The sequence below is a fragment of the Carassius gibelio genome, chromosome B20 (assembly GCF_023724105.1).
Source record: "Carassius gibelio isolate Cgi1373 ecotype wild population from Czech Republic chromosome B20, carGib1.2-hapl.c, whole genome shotgun sequence".
In the NCBI taxonomy this organism is placed as follows: Eukaryota; Metazoa; Chordata; class Actinopteri; order Cypriniformes; family Cyprinidae; genus Carassius; species Carassius gibelio.
Window position 1 is genome coordinate 10,157,322 of NC_068415.1, and position 18,164 is coordinate 10,175,485.

General features: G+C 39.0%; 1 protein-coding gene across 3 annotated transcripts in view; it reads left to right on the forward strand.

The window, feature by feature from the left end:
• The window catches only part of foxo3b (forkhead box O3b), a 32,459-nt gene extending 21,144 nt beyond the window's left edge, over nt 1-11,315 (forward strand). For 2 of the 3 annotated variants that reach the window (XM_052585603.1, XM_052585605.1), the window contains exons 3-4: nt 6,897-8,329; nt 8,794-11,315. In XM_052585603.1, coding sequence (XP_052441563.1) covers nt 6,897-8,315 — 1,419 coding nt within the window. In that variant the 3' untranslated portion in view covers nt 8,316-8,329; nt 8,794-11,315. The remainder of the gene's footprint in view (nt 1-6,896; nt 8,330-8,793) is intronic. The other variant, XM_052585604.1, reaches the window with a different exon arrangement.
• The last annotated feature ends 6,849 nt before the right edge of the window (nt 11,316-18,164 follow it).

The following is an 18,164-nucleotide window of genomic DNA, read 5'->3' on the forward strand; positions in this document are numbered from 1 at the left end:
AGAAATAGTGTTCATCTATTTAAAGAAATGAAAATGTTTGTTGATGAGAGGCTTTTTGATATATATATATATATATATATATATACCGGGACTTTAACGCGTTCATTGAGATTAATTAATTACACACAAAAAAACGCGTTAACTAAGATAATTAATTACAGGAAAAAAAATCCCGCAATTTTAATAACTTATTTTTGCACCGCGGAACTTTCTCACTGTATGAGTTTCGGCGGACCGATTATACTGGAGCACCAACTAGCGTTCGCATATCACCGCAGCACATTGAGCCTCAAGTATCACCTCAACGCAAAACAGCGTGGACTTGACACTTTATGTTGAACTATGTATTATTTTGTTGGTGCAACTGGCAGTTTATGTTAAACTCTTTATTGTTTTGGCCAAGGTTATTGAGAGTTGGACTTAGTATGTTATGGCCTCTGAAGCAACCGAGAGATGTTTTCTAATAGTCAGTGTTTCCAATGTTCTGAATGTAATTGACAGTATTGTGTATTACTTAAAAAACTCTTTACAGAAGGTTCCAGCACCTATAAGCTTCCTGAATTTCTGAAATGTACTATGTGGCGAGTGGGGCGGGGCCGAGAGGCGTGGGAACGAGGAGTGAGGCCAGGTGTAGTGATTGGAGATGAGCTACACCTGAGCCCCACCACCAGTATCGAGTCCCACGTAGGAGATGGAAGGATATAAAACTGGAGTGACGACCGTGAAGGACGAGAGAGGACCAGGCCTGGGACATTACTTTATGTTTGCTTTTTATTTGTGCGCGTCAGTCGCCGTGAGGGGCTGACGCGCTGCTTTGTGTTTACTTTTGAGTATTAAAATGGTTTTGATTGTGCGCCGGTTCCCGCCTCCTTCTTCCCGATGAATATGGAGATTTGTTTATTACAGTGGTGCCGAAACCCGGGAGAAGGAGGGACGCGCTGCTGAAGATCCCTCGCCGCTGTGGTGAATCCGCGGTGCCCTCGAGCTGGCGAGGTTTGTGCCGCCATGGACGCTCGAGGCGGTGGGCTGGAGCGAGTTGCCGGGGACGGGCGAGCTCGCTGCCGACCGCCCACGACAAGGAGGGGCGGCTGCCGTCCGTGAGGGAGCGGAGGAGTCGGCGCCGTTCGCCAGGGGGCCGGAGCCTGCCGCCTCCGTGACGGAATCCGGAGGGGCAGGGAACGGGGGACTCCTGCCGCTGCCCAAAATCGGAGGAGCCGTCGCCGTCCACCGGGCGGCGGAGGAGTGTCGTGCCGTCCGCCGAGGGCCGTCCAGTGCCACCGCCGGGCACCGCGGAGGAGATCACCCAGCCGGTGGAGGGCCGAGCAGCAGTGCGTCTGGGAACCGGATTTTTTTTTTTTTCCTCTCTCCCCTCTCTCGTCCCTGTCGCTCCTCCTTCCATCTCCTTTTCTCTCGCCTCGTCTGTCCTACCCCCAGGTTCCCGCAGGTCCCCGTGAGCGGTCTCCCCCGGAGTGAAGGGGGGGGGGGGGGGGGGAGTAGAGCGCAGTCTCGGGAGTACCCCCCGGCCTGCGAGGGGCGATGGGGGTATGTGGCGAGTGGGGCGGGGCCGAGAGGCGTGGGAACGAGGAGTGAGGCCAGGTGTAGTGATTGGAGATGAGCTACACCTGAGCCCCACCACCAGTATCGAGTCCCACGTAGGAGATGGAAGGATATAAAACTGGAGTGACGACCGTGAAGGACGAGAGAGGACCAGGCCTGGGACATTACTTTATGTTTGCTTTTTATTTGTGCGCGTCAGTCGCCGTGAGGGGCTGACGCGCTGCTTTGTGTTTACTTTTGAGTATTAAAATTAGGGATGCACCGAAATGAAAATTCTTGGCCGAAACCGAAAACCGAAAAAGAGAAAACCAAGGCCGAAAACCGAAACCGAAACACCGAAATAAATTATGCCAATTATTAGTACCATTGCATTTATTGCTATGACCGTGTACTAACTTTACTAAAATTAAGACATTGCAATTGCATAAATTAATATTAAAGTTTCAAAGATAATTACAATTACATAACTTATTAAAAAAAAAACATAAAAATACATAATTACAAATGATGTAAATATTTATTAAGCACATTGCAACAATGCACAGTATAAAATAAAATTCAAACTAAAAATTTATCCCACTCATGTGTATATTTAATAATAATGTACAGGCCTACTGACCTGCAGAAAGGTTTTAAAATGAACAGTTCTCTCATAAAAACAAAGTGCATTTAGGTGAAGTGCATTTGAAATTTTTCTATGTAGGACTAGAAAGTGCATTACTTCTCCAGTTGGCAAGACTGTTATCACTTCTGTGGATGGGGACTTCAGACAGATAACCATCTAGCTGTTGAGCAGTTGAGCTTGTCATCTGCCTGACATTTGAGAAATATTTGAGAGACTGTATTTAAATAGGGCCAGGGCATAAATAAACATTTTTATCAAATTAAAGCAGAAATCTAGCATAAATATGGCTACAATCTGATATTATGTATGCATATATGTTTGTGTGTGTGTGTATAAGAACAAAATAGCCAACGTATTATTATTATTTGAGGCACTTTCTTGCAGAATTCCACTGAACATATCAGACAACGATGGTGCATGCCCCTCATCTGGTGCAGAGACGAGTCTTTTTTTCTGCGCTCTGATCTGTCTTCTGCGCTTGGCGCTTCTCCGTCTCCACGCGGGTTCTCCGCATCCAGCGCGGCCTGGATCATTTCTCGTGTGCGCTGCCTTATTTCCGCATCCAAGTAATGGTCATTATAACGCGGATCAAGCACATTCGCGATGAAGTGCAGAGGATCCGAAAAGATCTCAGTGAGACGTGTGCTCACAGACTTTATAAGACTGTACTTTTCTTTGTTTTTACTTCGTGGTCCGTCTTAATCTCTTTGTTAGGAGACGCTTTAGTGCTGCGAATAAAGGAGTAAGAAGAGAGAGAATGTTCTCACTGGTGTTAAGTGAATGTTGCGGGGAGCTCGTGGTCTTTGCTATGCAGGTGCACGTGCAGGTCGCGGTTTCTGTTTGCGTCATCACAACATTTCGGCCGTGTTGTTTCGGTGATAAAAGTCTATCGGCCGAAAACCGAAAAGGCCATTTTCGGCCGAAAATTTTCGGTGGCCGAAATTTCGGTGCATCCCTAATTAAAATGGTTTTGATTGTGCGCCGGTTCCCGCCTCCTTCTTCCCGATGAATATGGAGATTTGTTTATTACATACTATTTCTAAATTGTTTCTAAATATGCTATTGCTACACTTCATGGAAAAAATTGCACTGGTCTGCTAGACTTGGTTGAACAAAAATAAACAATATTTTGTTGCTTAAGCTTATTCAGTCATTATTCAATGGTATACTATAAATCCATGTGAAAAAAATTACTTCTCACTGTTCTCAGGTCAAATATTTATATGCGATTAAAATGCGATTCATTTCGATTAATTAATTACAAAGCCTCTAATTAATTAGATTAATTTTTTTAATCGAGTCCCGGCCCTTATATATATATATATATATATATATATATATATATATATATATATATATATATATATATAAATAATGCATTAAATTAGTCAAAAAATTTACTCTTAAAGTTTGAGAGAGTTTGTGAGGGAAGAAAACAGGGCACTTTAGAAATAAACCGATAGAAATACATAGACCAGTGTTAAAGGGATGCGAAATGAAAATATTGTCATTAATCACTTACCGCCATGTTGTTCCAAACCCGTAAAAGCTTTGTTTGTCCTCGGAACACAATTTAAGATATTTTGGATTAAAACTGGGAGGCTTGTGACTGTCCCATAGACTGCCAGGTAAGTTACAGTCAAGGTCCAGAAAAGTATGAAAGAAATTGTCAGAATAGTCCATCTGCTATCAGTGCTTCAACTCTAATGTTATGAAGCGACGGAAACAATTTTTGTATGCGAATCACCTTATGCGATTCATCCAAAATATCAAAACAAAGCTTTTACGGGTTTGGAACAACATGGCGGTGATTAATGATTTTTTTTTTATTTCGTATCCCTTTAACACTGGTCTATTTATTTCTATCTGTTTATTTCTAAACTGCTCAAGTGCCCTGTTTTCTTCCCTCACATTCTCTCTCAAACTTGTTTTGTCTTTTTCTAACTTTCCTCTGCTCTGACCCTTCCCAAAAAACATAAACACTAGACTCTGAATGTTTTCTTTTCCTTTTGGTCACAAACATAAAAGCACACATGGACCAAATACTAAGAAAATCAGTACTTGGGCTTGCTAAGAAATAAGATCTATTCCTGCAGATTTCAGGAAATGTAACTTCTGTGTACACCCTGTCTCACTCACACACACACGCACACACACACACACAGTCTGCATATCATTGAAAGGCAACCGCAGTGAAATGTTTAGCTGCCAAACCTATATTCATACAATGGCCCTGCCTTGAGTTATTGCAGTAAGTGTGTGCCCCTGCTGCTGAAATAATGCTGGGTATGTGTGTGATGAAGACGGGGTGGGGGAAGGACTTTTATGGGTCCTTATGAAGATGTGAATTGTGTTTTCTTATGTGGCATGGTGTAAGAGAAAGAGATTAGTTGCTCTTTCTGCATTTACATGGAAAAATAAGACCTATGCTATTGGGCTGATTGATATATAGTATATAATATTTATAATTAATATGTTCAGAATTAATTTTTCATCATATTATGTTGTGTACTAAAATATTTTCTTTTATTTTTCCTTTTTTGGCCTTTTAAAGAGTGTGTCAGTTTCTTTTTCAGTTGTCTTTTCTCACATCTGGTAAGAATGAGAGCATCAAGACAGATGTTTCACTACCATCTTGATTTAAACTTAATTAGCAAAAATGTCATTTTGATTTATTTATTTGAATCAACCAGATTCGAAACTATGATTTAATATATCACAGTGAATTAAACATTTCACTGAAGTCTAATGTGATTTTTTTTTTATGTATTAAGTACATAATATTAAGATATATGATGAATATTGTGAAAAATCTATCCTTCTTTTTTCTGCTTTGTAATCCAACATTTACTTAGCTATTGCTCAGCCATAGTCTCAACATCAAAATTATGACAAACCTACAGTTAGATTGTCTCAATATTTAAAATGTCCTCTTAATCAATATAATTTTCTCCCGTCTAACTCTTTCGTAAGGGTTGGCAGGTTTATATCCCTGTGGTTTGGGTTTGGTTGATTTGTGGGCAAGTGCCTGCTGGTTACAGGTTTGTTTAGTCACTGGCTTCCTGACATAACAAAAATTACCAGTCAGAGTGCAATAACATTCACAGAGAGCACCAGATAACCAAAACACATCTCTCAGAAGAAGAATGTGAGCGAAGCCATAGTTGCGTGTGTGTGCATTGCGTGTCTGCTGACATTGATGGATTGTTACCACATGTTGCTGACGGACAAAAAGGTCTCTGTGTTCCAGAGAGATTCTGTATGCAGCTGGGCGCTCAGTTAACAGCCTCCCCAACACACACACACACACACACGTGTGCAGAGAGATCATACGCATCATACTGACTACTAGACATAGACACAGAATGACACAAAATGTAAACGCAACAGGTAAAAATGTAGATGTTTTAGAGTTTGTAATTTTTTAGCATTAAAAGACCGAAATATTGTTAGTATCCCATTAGTTTCAGGCTGAAAGGATGAGCTTTGCAGATTAAAGAAAGTGTGGGTATGTATTTTCTGACTGAGAGGATAATTATAGGGTTTACAGGGTGTGTGCACTACACTTGTGCATTTCATCATTTGTATGTATACTGTGTATGGATTGCTACGTTTGAGCTGGGCGCTTCCTGCACAAAAATCTCATGTGGAGGGATATAAATCCAAACCCTTTTCTTTTTCTGCAAGCTATATTATATTTTATGGCAGGGCAAGGGCAGTAGAGTTGCTACAGGGTATGAGTCAGCTCTGAGAAGTGTTAACAACCACAAAGACACTGATACTCTGACAATCAAAACGCATGCCAAAACACTCAATAAACACTTATTAAAGTTTTCTCCTGGGGGCCTTACCAAGAACAGGAAAAGTTCAATTAAGAGAGGTATATGCATGGAAAGAAAGGAGAAAATGTACTATATTTGATTTAATTGGCATAAGTTTGTTTTTGGTGTCATCGCCACAAGTTTGTTTAGAGCCGCCAAGCCAGCAGAGGAAAAAAATGAATCGGTTTTAGTGACTTTATTCACAACATGCTGCTCCTTTGAGGTTTTATTCATACCCTTCCGCCTCTTTTCCCTCACACACACAAACATTATGTCATTAATCTCTTGAGAGACTTGGCACTGTAAACACCGGTATCCATGGTATCACCCATCATAGCTCAACACACACATCTCGGGAGTCACGGGACGGGGTACTTAAGTTGAAAAATGTGCCCATCAACATGAACTATGTTTTTATGTCTGAGAGTTGTAAATAATAAGGCGCGGTATATATTAGAACGTATATGATAATTTAAATATTTAGCATATATTGATGTCTGTATATCCTAGTGCATCTTTTTGCATTATTGAAGGAAGAGAAAATGTTTTAGAAATGTAACCTCTCTGTTCTGCCAAGGTTACCAGCTGTAAAACGTTTCCTTTGCTAAGTTAGTATATTTACACGGCACAATGTGCTTTCTCAGCCTCTTGAGATCACATTGTACGTGTAATACACAATGACAGCTATTTTCCACTTGTTTCCTATTCATTAGTGCTGGAAGGTACCTGCTCTTCAGATATCATAATTAGGTTGGTGTCCTGTACGTTACATAAATTGCAGATAGATAGAAAGATAGATAGATATACTTGTATCAAGTGATTATTTCCTGAATCATGTGATGGTATGATTAATAACCATCCGTTTCTCTGCTCTCTTTCTGCTTTCTTTCTAGAACTCCATCCGGCATAACCTGTCTTTGCATAGCCGTTTTATCCGTGTACAGAATGAGGGGACTGGAAAGAGCTCATGGTGGATGATCAATCCTGAAGGGGGGCGGGGAGGTAAAGCGCCAAGGCGACGTGCAGTCTCCATGGACAATGGTAACAAATACACCAAGACTGCACGTGGGCGTGCAGCCAAGAAAAAGGCAGCACTGCAGGCTGCCCAGGAGGGTTCGCTGGAGAATGTTTCTGCTGGTGGTCTGTCCAAGTGGCCAGGAAGTCCCACTTCCCGGAGCAGCGATGAACTAGAATCCTGTTGGACTGACTTCCGCTCACGAACTAACTCCAACGCTAGCACCGTGAGTGGACGCCTGTCACCTATCCTGGCCAATCCAGAGCTTGATGATGTTACAGATGGCCCACCCCTGTCTCCAATGCTCTACTCCAGCCCCAGCAGTCTTTCTCCCCCTTCGTCATCCTCATCAAACTCCAAAACGTGCCCTGCTGAACTTCCCGGGCTAGCTGACTTAACTGGCACAATGAATCTCAATGAGGCTGGCAACCTAATGGTCGATCTGTTGGACAACATTGCCACAAAAGTGCAAGTAGTTCAAGGGTCTTCTGCATTAAATTTTGGCTCCAAGAGCACCACGTCACCAACAAGCTCCTCTTCATCCCAAACTGTGAGCAACAACACCGGAGGATTCAGTAACACCATTTTTGGTTCTACAGCAGGAGGCCTACGTCAGACGCCCATGCAGACCATCCAGGAAAACAAGCAAATGTCATTCTCTAGTGTTTCTTGTTTTGGGAACTCACTTCAGGAGCTGCTGAATTCTGATTCTCTGGTCACGCACAGTCATAGTGACGTCATGATGACGCAGTCCGACCCACTCATATCACAGGCCAGCGCTGCTGTCACCTCTCAAAACTCCCGTCTTCGCAATGGCCTCATGATGCGTAATGACCCCATGATGTCATCCTTCAGTTCTGTGCTCAATGGGCGAAGCAGCCACCTCCAGAACAAGCAACAGGGGCCCAATGTCCAGGGTTCTTTGCGTTCCCTCTCCAACAACAGGGCGCAGAGTCTAGCTAACGATGCTAATAATTTAGTCTCCGCAAAACAGCACCTCCAGCCACAACCCTCCATGTTGATGACCGAGACTTCGCTTTACTCTGGCCTGAATGGAAGTAACGGGGTGGGGATCTATCACCCCTCAGGAACAGATTGTTTTCCATCAGACTTGGACCTGGACATGTTTAATGGCAGTCTGGATTGCGATGTGGATTCCATAATTCGCTCAGAACTAATGGATTCTGATGGACTAGATTTTAACTTTGATGCACTGGTGCAAAACGCAGTTAGTCTGAATCCTGTGGGAAACTTCACCGGGACGAAGCAATCCAATCAAAGTTGGGTGCCTGGCTGACGGCAGTCACTTAGGTAAGCCAAAATATGCAGTCATACAATGGCTGTCCATGACATGGAGAAACAAAAAGGCAATTTGATAAAAGGCAAATAAATTGATAAAAAATCAAATTTCAGTTCGATTAGGAAATAAATATTTTAATAGGGGCCATTCAAACAGGACAAAGGCAGGATGCATAACAGTAGAATGGACATAAGGTCTAGAGACACTGTCTTTTATGCATCTTTCAACTTGAGCGCTGCATTTTTTGGAATGCTGCGTCAATGTGTGAGATGCTGCAAAGACCCGACACACAAGCAGACTGGTCAAAGCAGTCTGAGTACCACGTTTACATAGAAAAACCAATGGAAAAGTACTGCAGTGGAATGCAAAATCACTTTTTGTTTGAATGGCCCCTTATACTGCACAGGATGCGTTTTGTTTTTCTTATTAAATTTCTTATTTGAGTCTTACTTACTTTTCCTTCTCTCTATCTAAGCTCAGAACTGCAGAGATAACAACAAACAACAGAATAACAACTACAAAGAAATATCCTGCAAAAACGACACAAAAAAAAAAAACCATCCAACAGACTTGAAGTATCCTTTGCCGAGTTTGCTGTCTGCAGCAAGCACTGGACGATATGCCTGTTTACAGGTCCATTTGACTACAACATCCTGATGATGTTTACCTTCTGTTCAGCAGACCGAGACTATAACAAAAGACTGCCCATTGGAGAAACAAACAAACAGTGAACTCACAGATCATTATGCAAGATTATGCAATGTTTGAAATTATGCTTTGTTTAGTGGTGATGTAATCTAAAAAGAAATTTAAAGAGGCCTGTTGTAGCGTTTCTGTCATAAACATAGTTTCCTTGGCTTGGGTCTCTCTCTGCTTTCCCTAACATTTTTGTTAAATGATTGGCTACTTCTGTCATCCTCTAAGCACTAACCGTGTAGTCACTGATCGATATAGAGGTGGATACTTAACCTGAAAAATTACAGAGCTCAGGTGGAGTAATGTAGCTGGACACCGTGCACTTCAACCATTGCTTTCATTTTTAATTCACTGTTACCATTCAGTAGTTAGTCTACTTCCGAATCTGAAATATAGTTGCCTCATAATAATACTTAAGTAATACATTTTTGTGATTGAATATAACCATGTAAGAAGTAATTAATTTGTGTGTACTGTCTGTAACTGTACAAAAAAAGTGGTAAAATTGAAAGCTTAGCAGGTGGAGGCAACTTATTTAGCCAGCAAAGTTATATTTGGACTTCTCGCATATAAATGTAGCCAAATGGAATTAAGTAAATATTAACTTTCTTCGTGGACTTTCCATGCCATACCAGGTGCTAAATAATCAGTGTTGAGCCCTGTCCTATTATTAAGGCCATCAGTGTTTCCCTGGCCACAAGGACAATTGATTAGCATTAGCATTTAGCATCATGGCAGCATTCAACGATGGATGGGCCTTTCCTGTGGAAGCCATCTTTACTGAGCAAAAACAATAAGCTATCTTTTATATATTTGCCAAATTACTTGAAAATGTAGGAGATGCTGTCAGCCAAAATCACAAAACCCACACAGTGAAATTGGGGACTTTTCTGTCCCTGTATGCAAAATGCATCACTATTGCTCAGGGGAGAGTGGGGTCTCTATTACAACATCAGGGCCTCGTCTTGAATTAACTGCAACCTGGCTGTACACAATTTCATAAATGTTTTATGGACATTTGTACATGAACAACAGTCTTCTGAAGTAAGGAGATGAAGCAACAGGAATCAATCCTGTGTTATTGTCAGTTTCTTGATGTCTTTTTGGGGGGGTTCACTTTATTAAACTTTTTGTTTGTTTGTTTGTTTGTTCAGTTGTGCTCAACTATTAGCACAAACCATGATAAAATCCTAATGTTCTGTGTTTCCCTACACTGCATACATCCTTGTATGCATGCATGTAAATGTACATATGCATCATTTGCAATGCATATATATGTATACATCCTGCTATACTTATGAAATTTAGTGTTAATTCAGATATACCTTCCTAAGTCCATGTGTTGAACAAAATAATGTAGTTATTAATTGGGCAGTTGGACAGACATAGCATACAGCAGGTGTGTCAAAAGAGACATTACTGTATGCATTTAACTCTTGATGCACACTACATGCATTTAATAAATGAAAAAAAGCTGCACTGATAACCAATAATGTGTTAAAACAAAAGCAGAGCAGATTCAATTTAATATTTCACATATCTTTTGATTATATGCTTGCAAATTTGGTAATTAGAGAATATTAATCAAACATCATTGACAAGAAAAGATAAGTTTAGATGTAAGAACATGCAATGATATAAATGAAAGTGTTTATCTGTCCTAATGTAGGTAAAAAGTCAAATCTAGTACAAAATACCGATATAATAAATGAATGCATAATTTAAGCCATATGTCTGACACACCTGCTTTACTCTCAAAGATTCCACAACCTAAAGCTTTTGTTTTCATCATATTCAATTGTCAAACTCAAATTGTATTTAATGATATCCAGTACGCAATGAATTGGTAAACTGCCCCTACAATACATCTGAACCTTGTAAATTATTTCAGAGACAATATTTTTATTGTCTCAAAAATTGCCTTGCCTGTATTCTTACACCTCTTTCACTAGAAAAATAAACCATAAAATTATTGTTTTTCCAGATGACTGACACAGACAAAGATACAATTCCTTCCCATTTACAACCAGTTGAGCTTCCTCAAACAATACAGGTTTTGTTTACTACACCCATCATTAAAATCAGCAAATCCCGCTATTTCCACATTTTCCCACCTTGAGCATAGCCTTCTTCCCTCACCTCCTTCTGCTTATTACATTTGATCTTTTACTTCTTATCTCATAGTCATATGACTTCTCTACTAGATGTTTGTGAGTATTTTTCCTGTGTACTCCATTTTGAATTGTAATCTAGTTTGTATAAGAAATGTTGCGCATGTAAATAAAGCTTGGTTGAGCTATACAGTATTCCTCTGCTGTTTTTATAAGTTCATTTAAAATTCAATCCATTTAAACCTTAAACAAGTCCCAACAAGAAGACTTTCCATCAACTATGCTGTGGCTTATTTTCAGTGACCTCTTAACAAAGCAGTCACTTTGGCAAAAGACTACGATCTTTGAAAATGAATACATTTGTCAGGTGTTCCAATAAACTTTGGATCATTCCCTTGTGAAGTTATGGTGCACAGATAAAATATTTTATATTGTGCACTGCAGAAATATATATATATAGTAAAGCCTCATTTAAACCTGATTAATTTGACTTTGGTACACCTTAATGTACTCTCCAAGTGTCAGGTACAAGGTTTAATGTCAATAAAGTTGTCAGCATCTCTTCTCTACATAATAATATAAGAGTTCAAACTTACAAGTGAGTGACATAAAATGCTCGACAACCAATAGACAGTGTTGACTGTCCCTCGCTGTCAGGGCCATAAGAAATGTCTGGAATTCCCCACCTGTCCTATTGAAACACAGATGCACTCACCCAAAGTTCAAGGATGGTTATATAACTCTACAGGCAATTTTGCTTTACCAATACTATGGATCAGAGGTCTGTGTATTTGTGTGTGTATTCAAGGAGTGATGTTTGCTGTGGGAACAATATTCTGAGTCAGAAAACAAATCTGACTTCAAAGTTAAAAGGTCTATATTAAAATGAATACATTTTATATAAATCTTGCTTTAAGACCAGTGTAGTTACTGCTGACTAAAGATACAAATAAAACTGCTACAAAAAACATATTTTGGGAACTGAAATAAAATAAAACAATAGATTAAAAAAACGAGGAAATGCTGCCTTGGCAAATATGTGAAATAAATCATTTTAAGTACTAAAGCTGCTGAAGTACTAAAATGACAAAAGTAAAAAAATTCAAATTAAGCTAAAAAAAATCTAAATATATTAATTCTATAATAATATAAGTATTACAAAATAATTCCAGTAAGACCTCATAATAACAATGCATGCCATGGTCTCAGTGTGCTGTGAAGAGAAAAATTAGTCAAAATGTGTCTTAATGCCAAAGCATCATGCTTTATGATATTTCAGTCTCACTCACATGTGAGCACATCAGTATATCTATGATGACAGATAAGTAACAGTGTGTGCAATTAGGTGTGTACAGCGTGAGGTATTATTATTACGGTGCATTTGTGTGTAAACTACAAATAAAGTGCTTTAAATTGGCAAATGGATGAATATAGTGTGTATCACGGGCGTGCCATGGATGCCTTCACCTCTGACTCCTCGGGTGAGACAAGACCTGTCAGTGCTGCGTCTGACCACTCAAAAGCTGTGTGAGGAGAGACTGATGACATGGGATTGGAGAACTAGGCTGTGGTGTGGTGATGTCATTGCTGAAGGGATAGTGTGACATGGTAAAAGAGTGACAGAGACACAAAAAGAGAGAGAGAGAGAGCCAGTGTGAGGGATCTCAGGTTTACTATCCATTAGGCAGAAGAATACAATCTGCCTCAAAGCAGTGTGACGTAACTGAAAACACCATTAGGCCTTGTCACACACTACACGTACAGTTCACCAGCAGGACAAAGGCATGTATACACTCAGCATTTAGAGCAGGGGTGGGACAGGATAGTCAGCTAGTCATCTAACAACTAATGAGCCAATTAGTGATTAGTAAAGATTACTTGTTTTTCTTCTTTAGTGCTTATTTGGGCACATATGTTTCTACAAGGTGGAAAGGGGTTTGTTCAGTGCCGAAAGATAAAGATTACATCTCTGCATTAAGCCAAAATTTAGAGCAATGCTGCTATTTACTGTCAGTCTTCAAATGAATGCTGTACAATTTTCACAGTTTTTCTATCATTATGCATAATTTGTTTTGTGAGAACTATGATAGTGTTGTGAAATAAAAGGCACAGTTATTTTATTCACTTTAATATTCTATTGAAAGGCTGCACTCAAAATCCACACACCATACAGGATCATGTGCAGCGCTGTGATCAGTGAGAACCTGAAATCAATGCAGAAAGAGAAATCCTTAAGTGAAGGACACATCAATCTACTCAATCAGCTGTGCATTGCCTTGCTCTTTTTCAACCAACAGAGGCCTGATCTAATTGCACAGCTCAAGATCCTGTGAATCTGTGGTAATCCTATCTTCAGTCTCATTTAACAACTGTATCTAGTACACTTGAACCAGTCACAGGGACTTCATCCCTGTTTAGTATGTCTCCTCTTCTAGTGCTGCATCTCACACAGCAGTATTTATAGCCTACATCATATTCATAAAATCAACAGGATTGGATAGGAGAGCAGGAAACAAGACTGTAAAAAGACTATGAGCCAGGATTCAAACTCAGATCATCTAAGCCTAATGTACATATTCACAAAAGGTCACACATGACTCAGACGAGAAGACTGAGTACTATAAAATACCTTTTTAAATAACTTAAATAAACGTCTGACTGCAATGTGTCGTCATGAATCATAAGAGTCAGACTATCATTTCTACTATTTGTCCTGCCATTTCTAATTTTTTACCATCCAGTTCACAAGAATTTAATTCTAGATCATTCATTTTTAATAAAAACATTTCTCTCAAACACACCTGTGTATGCATGGCAGGGACAGAGAGGGAAGTATTTAGCACTTGATACTGTTGTAATGTCCAACAAAGATTCTCTACAATCTGATCTGGGATCCTTTTCTCCTATCCCTTTCATCCTTCAGTGACCATTCTCTCTCTTTTATTACAATCTTTCTATGTCACCGAGACAGAATAAATGAGTCCCTATTCTTAGTGAGACAATAGAGTGATAATCTACTGTATACAATCTGTGGCCTTAGTGATTTCTGACATGATTACAAAAGGAAAGTGGACCAAATTAATGATTCATTAGCACCATTATGTGCATCTCTCACATAATAACATAGATACTTTATATTCACCCTGACCTTTTTTTACACAGACACAAACACCATATGCCCGTGGACATAAAGACCCATGGACATAAGCATGGGGGGGGGGGTGAAAGAGTGAAAGAAAGAAAGAGAGAGAATAGAGTACATTTATGACAGTCCTTAGGGAACCTTCTAATCAGCAGTGAGAGGAAAAATAGGGCTGTACCTACATAAATCTTGGACAGGGACAGGCGAGAGGGGGAAGTCAAACAGCAGTGTAGCATCCCACAAACACAAGAAATGAAGACAAAGAGTCCCATTGTGTTCACATCCAATGAAATCCTCAAATAAACTTCTTAGAATCATATCTAAAGAAAATTTTGAATTAAAGAAAAGTCCTTTACCATTTGATGGCTGACATTATACATTATACATTAACGTTTCATTATACTGTAAATGCGTGATATCTCTGCATCCTATTAACTGCCATTATGACTGCAATGATTAATCTGTAATTAATGTTAGCTGTGCCAACATTCCATTATCTTACATTATTAATGTGCATTAGTCTTATTATTCCTTCACATTATGTGCAATTCTGTGTAGGGGGGTGGATAAAATGGGCCTTTTTTTAACTCAGGGTGTGTGACAATATTGTCCTGCACATCCTCAGAAAGGTTTTTTGAAAGGTGTGTCACTGTGACCAAAGGCACAATGTGAATATTATCACCCAGGGTTGGAAATTAATGGGGGGTTGGGGTAAGAATAACACCAAAATTCAAGATATTGGTGCAAAAATACCTCCTGTATTTATTATTTTTATTTATAACATGATGTCGTTCAGCAGTATGACATAAGCAATACTGTTGTTTTCCCTGAATATCAGCTTGCCTGCAAATGAGATACTGATTTTACACAAATGTTGAATAAACAAGAACGTAATATAAAGTGAATTATGTTTAATTGTCAATATAACCTGTCTAAAAAGATACAACAGCACCACTTCATGACTCAAGTGACAAATACTGGTGCTTTTGCATTTTTTTAATCTGTTGAGTAAATATTTCAATGACCCATTAAAGGCAGTCACTTTCTCTGTTGCTGAATAAATCAGCAGTTTTAGTTTCCTTCTCAATTGCATAATTTACTTATTTACATACTTTTCATTCTATATTTAAACAGATTTGAATCCGAATTTTATGTAATCGCCATATAAATGCATATTCCTCACATGTGTCTTTGCTAAAGCTATAGGACATCTGGGATTGCGTTGTGATGATGATGATGCAATGTTTTGCAATGTCATTTAAAAATGTCAGGACGTTCAACCAATAGAAATTGAATTTCAGGTATGATGTGTGGGTATAATGGGTAGCGACGATGAGTAAAGACCAATCAGGGACTGTTGTACAGCAGGAGCAAGCTTGGATTGGATAGAATGCTCAGATTAACAGCCATCGCATTTACCATTTGCCATAGAACAGAAGTGCACAACTGGAGGCTCAGCGCTCATCCACCAGAATCTTATTGCTTATTCTTTACATAAATGCATTGGGTGGACCAGCCAACAAGTTGGCCAGTATGGCCCATATTTAGCCTCAACACTTCTTTGCATTATATCTTGTGTAACAGCTGCTGAATTAATTACTATATTTGTCTAAAATATAAATCACCCCACTCAGAGCTCACAGAACAAAGTGAGAGAGTGTGGCTGGCTTTTCTGGACAGCATCGTGAGCAGATGAGTCAATCAGCAGTCTGTCGTCACTGTCATAATCAAAGGCACTGTGTTACAGAAGAAACTGGCAGTGACCAAAGCAGTCAGCTGCTTGTTCTCACTTTTTTTCTTTCAGCAGATTAGTATGTTAGATGGAAAGGTCAACAAATTTTCCAAAAGCAAAACAAAATCCTGCCTATATTTATGTTCATGTTAATTCCAAAACAAACCATTCAGGTTTTTGTCTCTCACCACCATACTATAAAGGTTATAGTCAAACAACTGTATATATATATATATATATATATATATATATATATATATATATATATATGCATGCTTGTGTGTATGTGTGTGTGACATATAAAGCAAACTCTGCTGTACCATATGTCAAAGCGCTGGCCACAAGGTTATGGCACCAAAAACAATGCCATTTTTATCCTTACAATTCATCCTGGCTTACTGTACATGCTTGACCATGTGTTTTTATTTATGCTGAGCAGGCTGAAGCATGTCTGGTACACCACAGGTGTTTTTATTTATGTCAAATAAGGTAGAACAAGTGACTGAGTTGGTGCTGGGATAAGACACTGACCATGACGGCAATGTATTTTGGGATTTGGTTACTTGCACAACTGAGGCTTGACAATCTGAACAGTCCCCTGAACAGATTGTTCCTCTATCACACGTTCACAAATCAAACACAGATAAATATGCAAAGCAGCATATGAACTACAACAGCCAGACAGGCCTAAAAGTGGAGGACTTCAATTATCTCATTAAAGTAAGTTGGCATTAAATTTAACTTTTACTTTAAACTCAATTAAATATTTCATACGAATTAAATATTAAATATCAATTAAATAAAACTTTCTCTTATCAAACTCATTACTTAAATTCTTTGTCATACATTCATGTTTTCCTTATCACCAGGTGAGGGAGCGATTGTGTGTCCAAAGACTGCCCATCAGGAAGTTGTTGCCAAGGAGACAGCAGCAAGAAAATGATGGTCCTTCCTTTGCAAAGCAAACCAGTTTACCTCAGTGACATAGAAGAAGCGGAACCACCTCCAGTGGTGTATGAGCGTATGTGTCAAGGTTCACAAGATAATAAAATTTACACAGTACATGCAGCTCTCTAAATACAGTTGTGTGCACTCCGTGCAAGTGTTATCTAAAATCTGACAAGCTGAGAAATACAGTACACATGACATACTGTTATCAAGATTGCCATCCTTGGCACCACACTCCCCTAGTGACAATGAAAGAGGGCAACCATATCCATGCAGCTATTGGCCAATGAGTACTCTCGTACTAACTCCTTATTGGCTAGCTCCTTCAATCACATTACACCAATGAGACTTCTTGTATCCATGAGAATGAAGCTTGTAGAGCTATTTAAATCTAACCACTGAGCCAAAAGATGCTCATATATGCATTTGACTCAACAGAGAAACAGTAGGTTTATATGTATAAGTGTTGGACTGACATCTCATGTCAGTCTTATTTGCAAAGTAATTACTGCTGTATATGTGTAAAAAAAAAAAAGAAAGAAAGAAAAGAAAAAAAAAAAGAGTAAATGTTGTGACCAATGCTTCATGTATTGGATTTGCAATATGAATAGTATTATGAATAGTAATATGAATAGTACTCTGATCAGCACCAATTAAAATCTTTGAAGTTTCTAGTAAACAATCTAGTCAAAAGGTGGACAGTAAACAATGTGGACCGTTTCTCAAAATGAGAACAAAAGAGCTGTGGGAAGTTACTACGCTATCAGCTTACCTGTTGTCTCTTGCGTGATTACGTCTCGCCTCAGCTGCATTTGGCGTCTCTGTGGGCTCTGAATTTTAGGATTTTTCACGGAATACCAGGCAAATACTATAAGTTTTGGGGAGGAATATAAATTAAGGCTTTATTTTATCTAGGCTAAATAAAATTGAATGTATTTCAATTGAATGTATTAAAAAAAATGTATTTTCTTTATCGAATACGTCAAGTTTTGAACTCACCTGTGCTTTTCCTTTTGGAAATAATGTTATATTTTAGGACAATCTTTTTGTAATTATGGATTATGATTCCTAATTAACTTGTTTTAAAAATAAGTCTTTAAAAATAATTTGGAAGAAAAGATGACAGAAAAAAAGCAAAAAGGCAGTAAGGTTTCACCATGGACTGTTTCACACAACAAAAGCCTCCCTGTGTCACATGACCATGCGCGTGGCCGTGA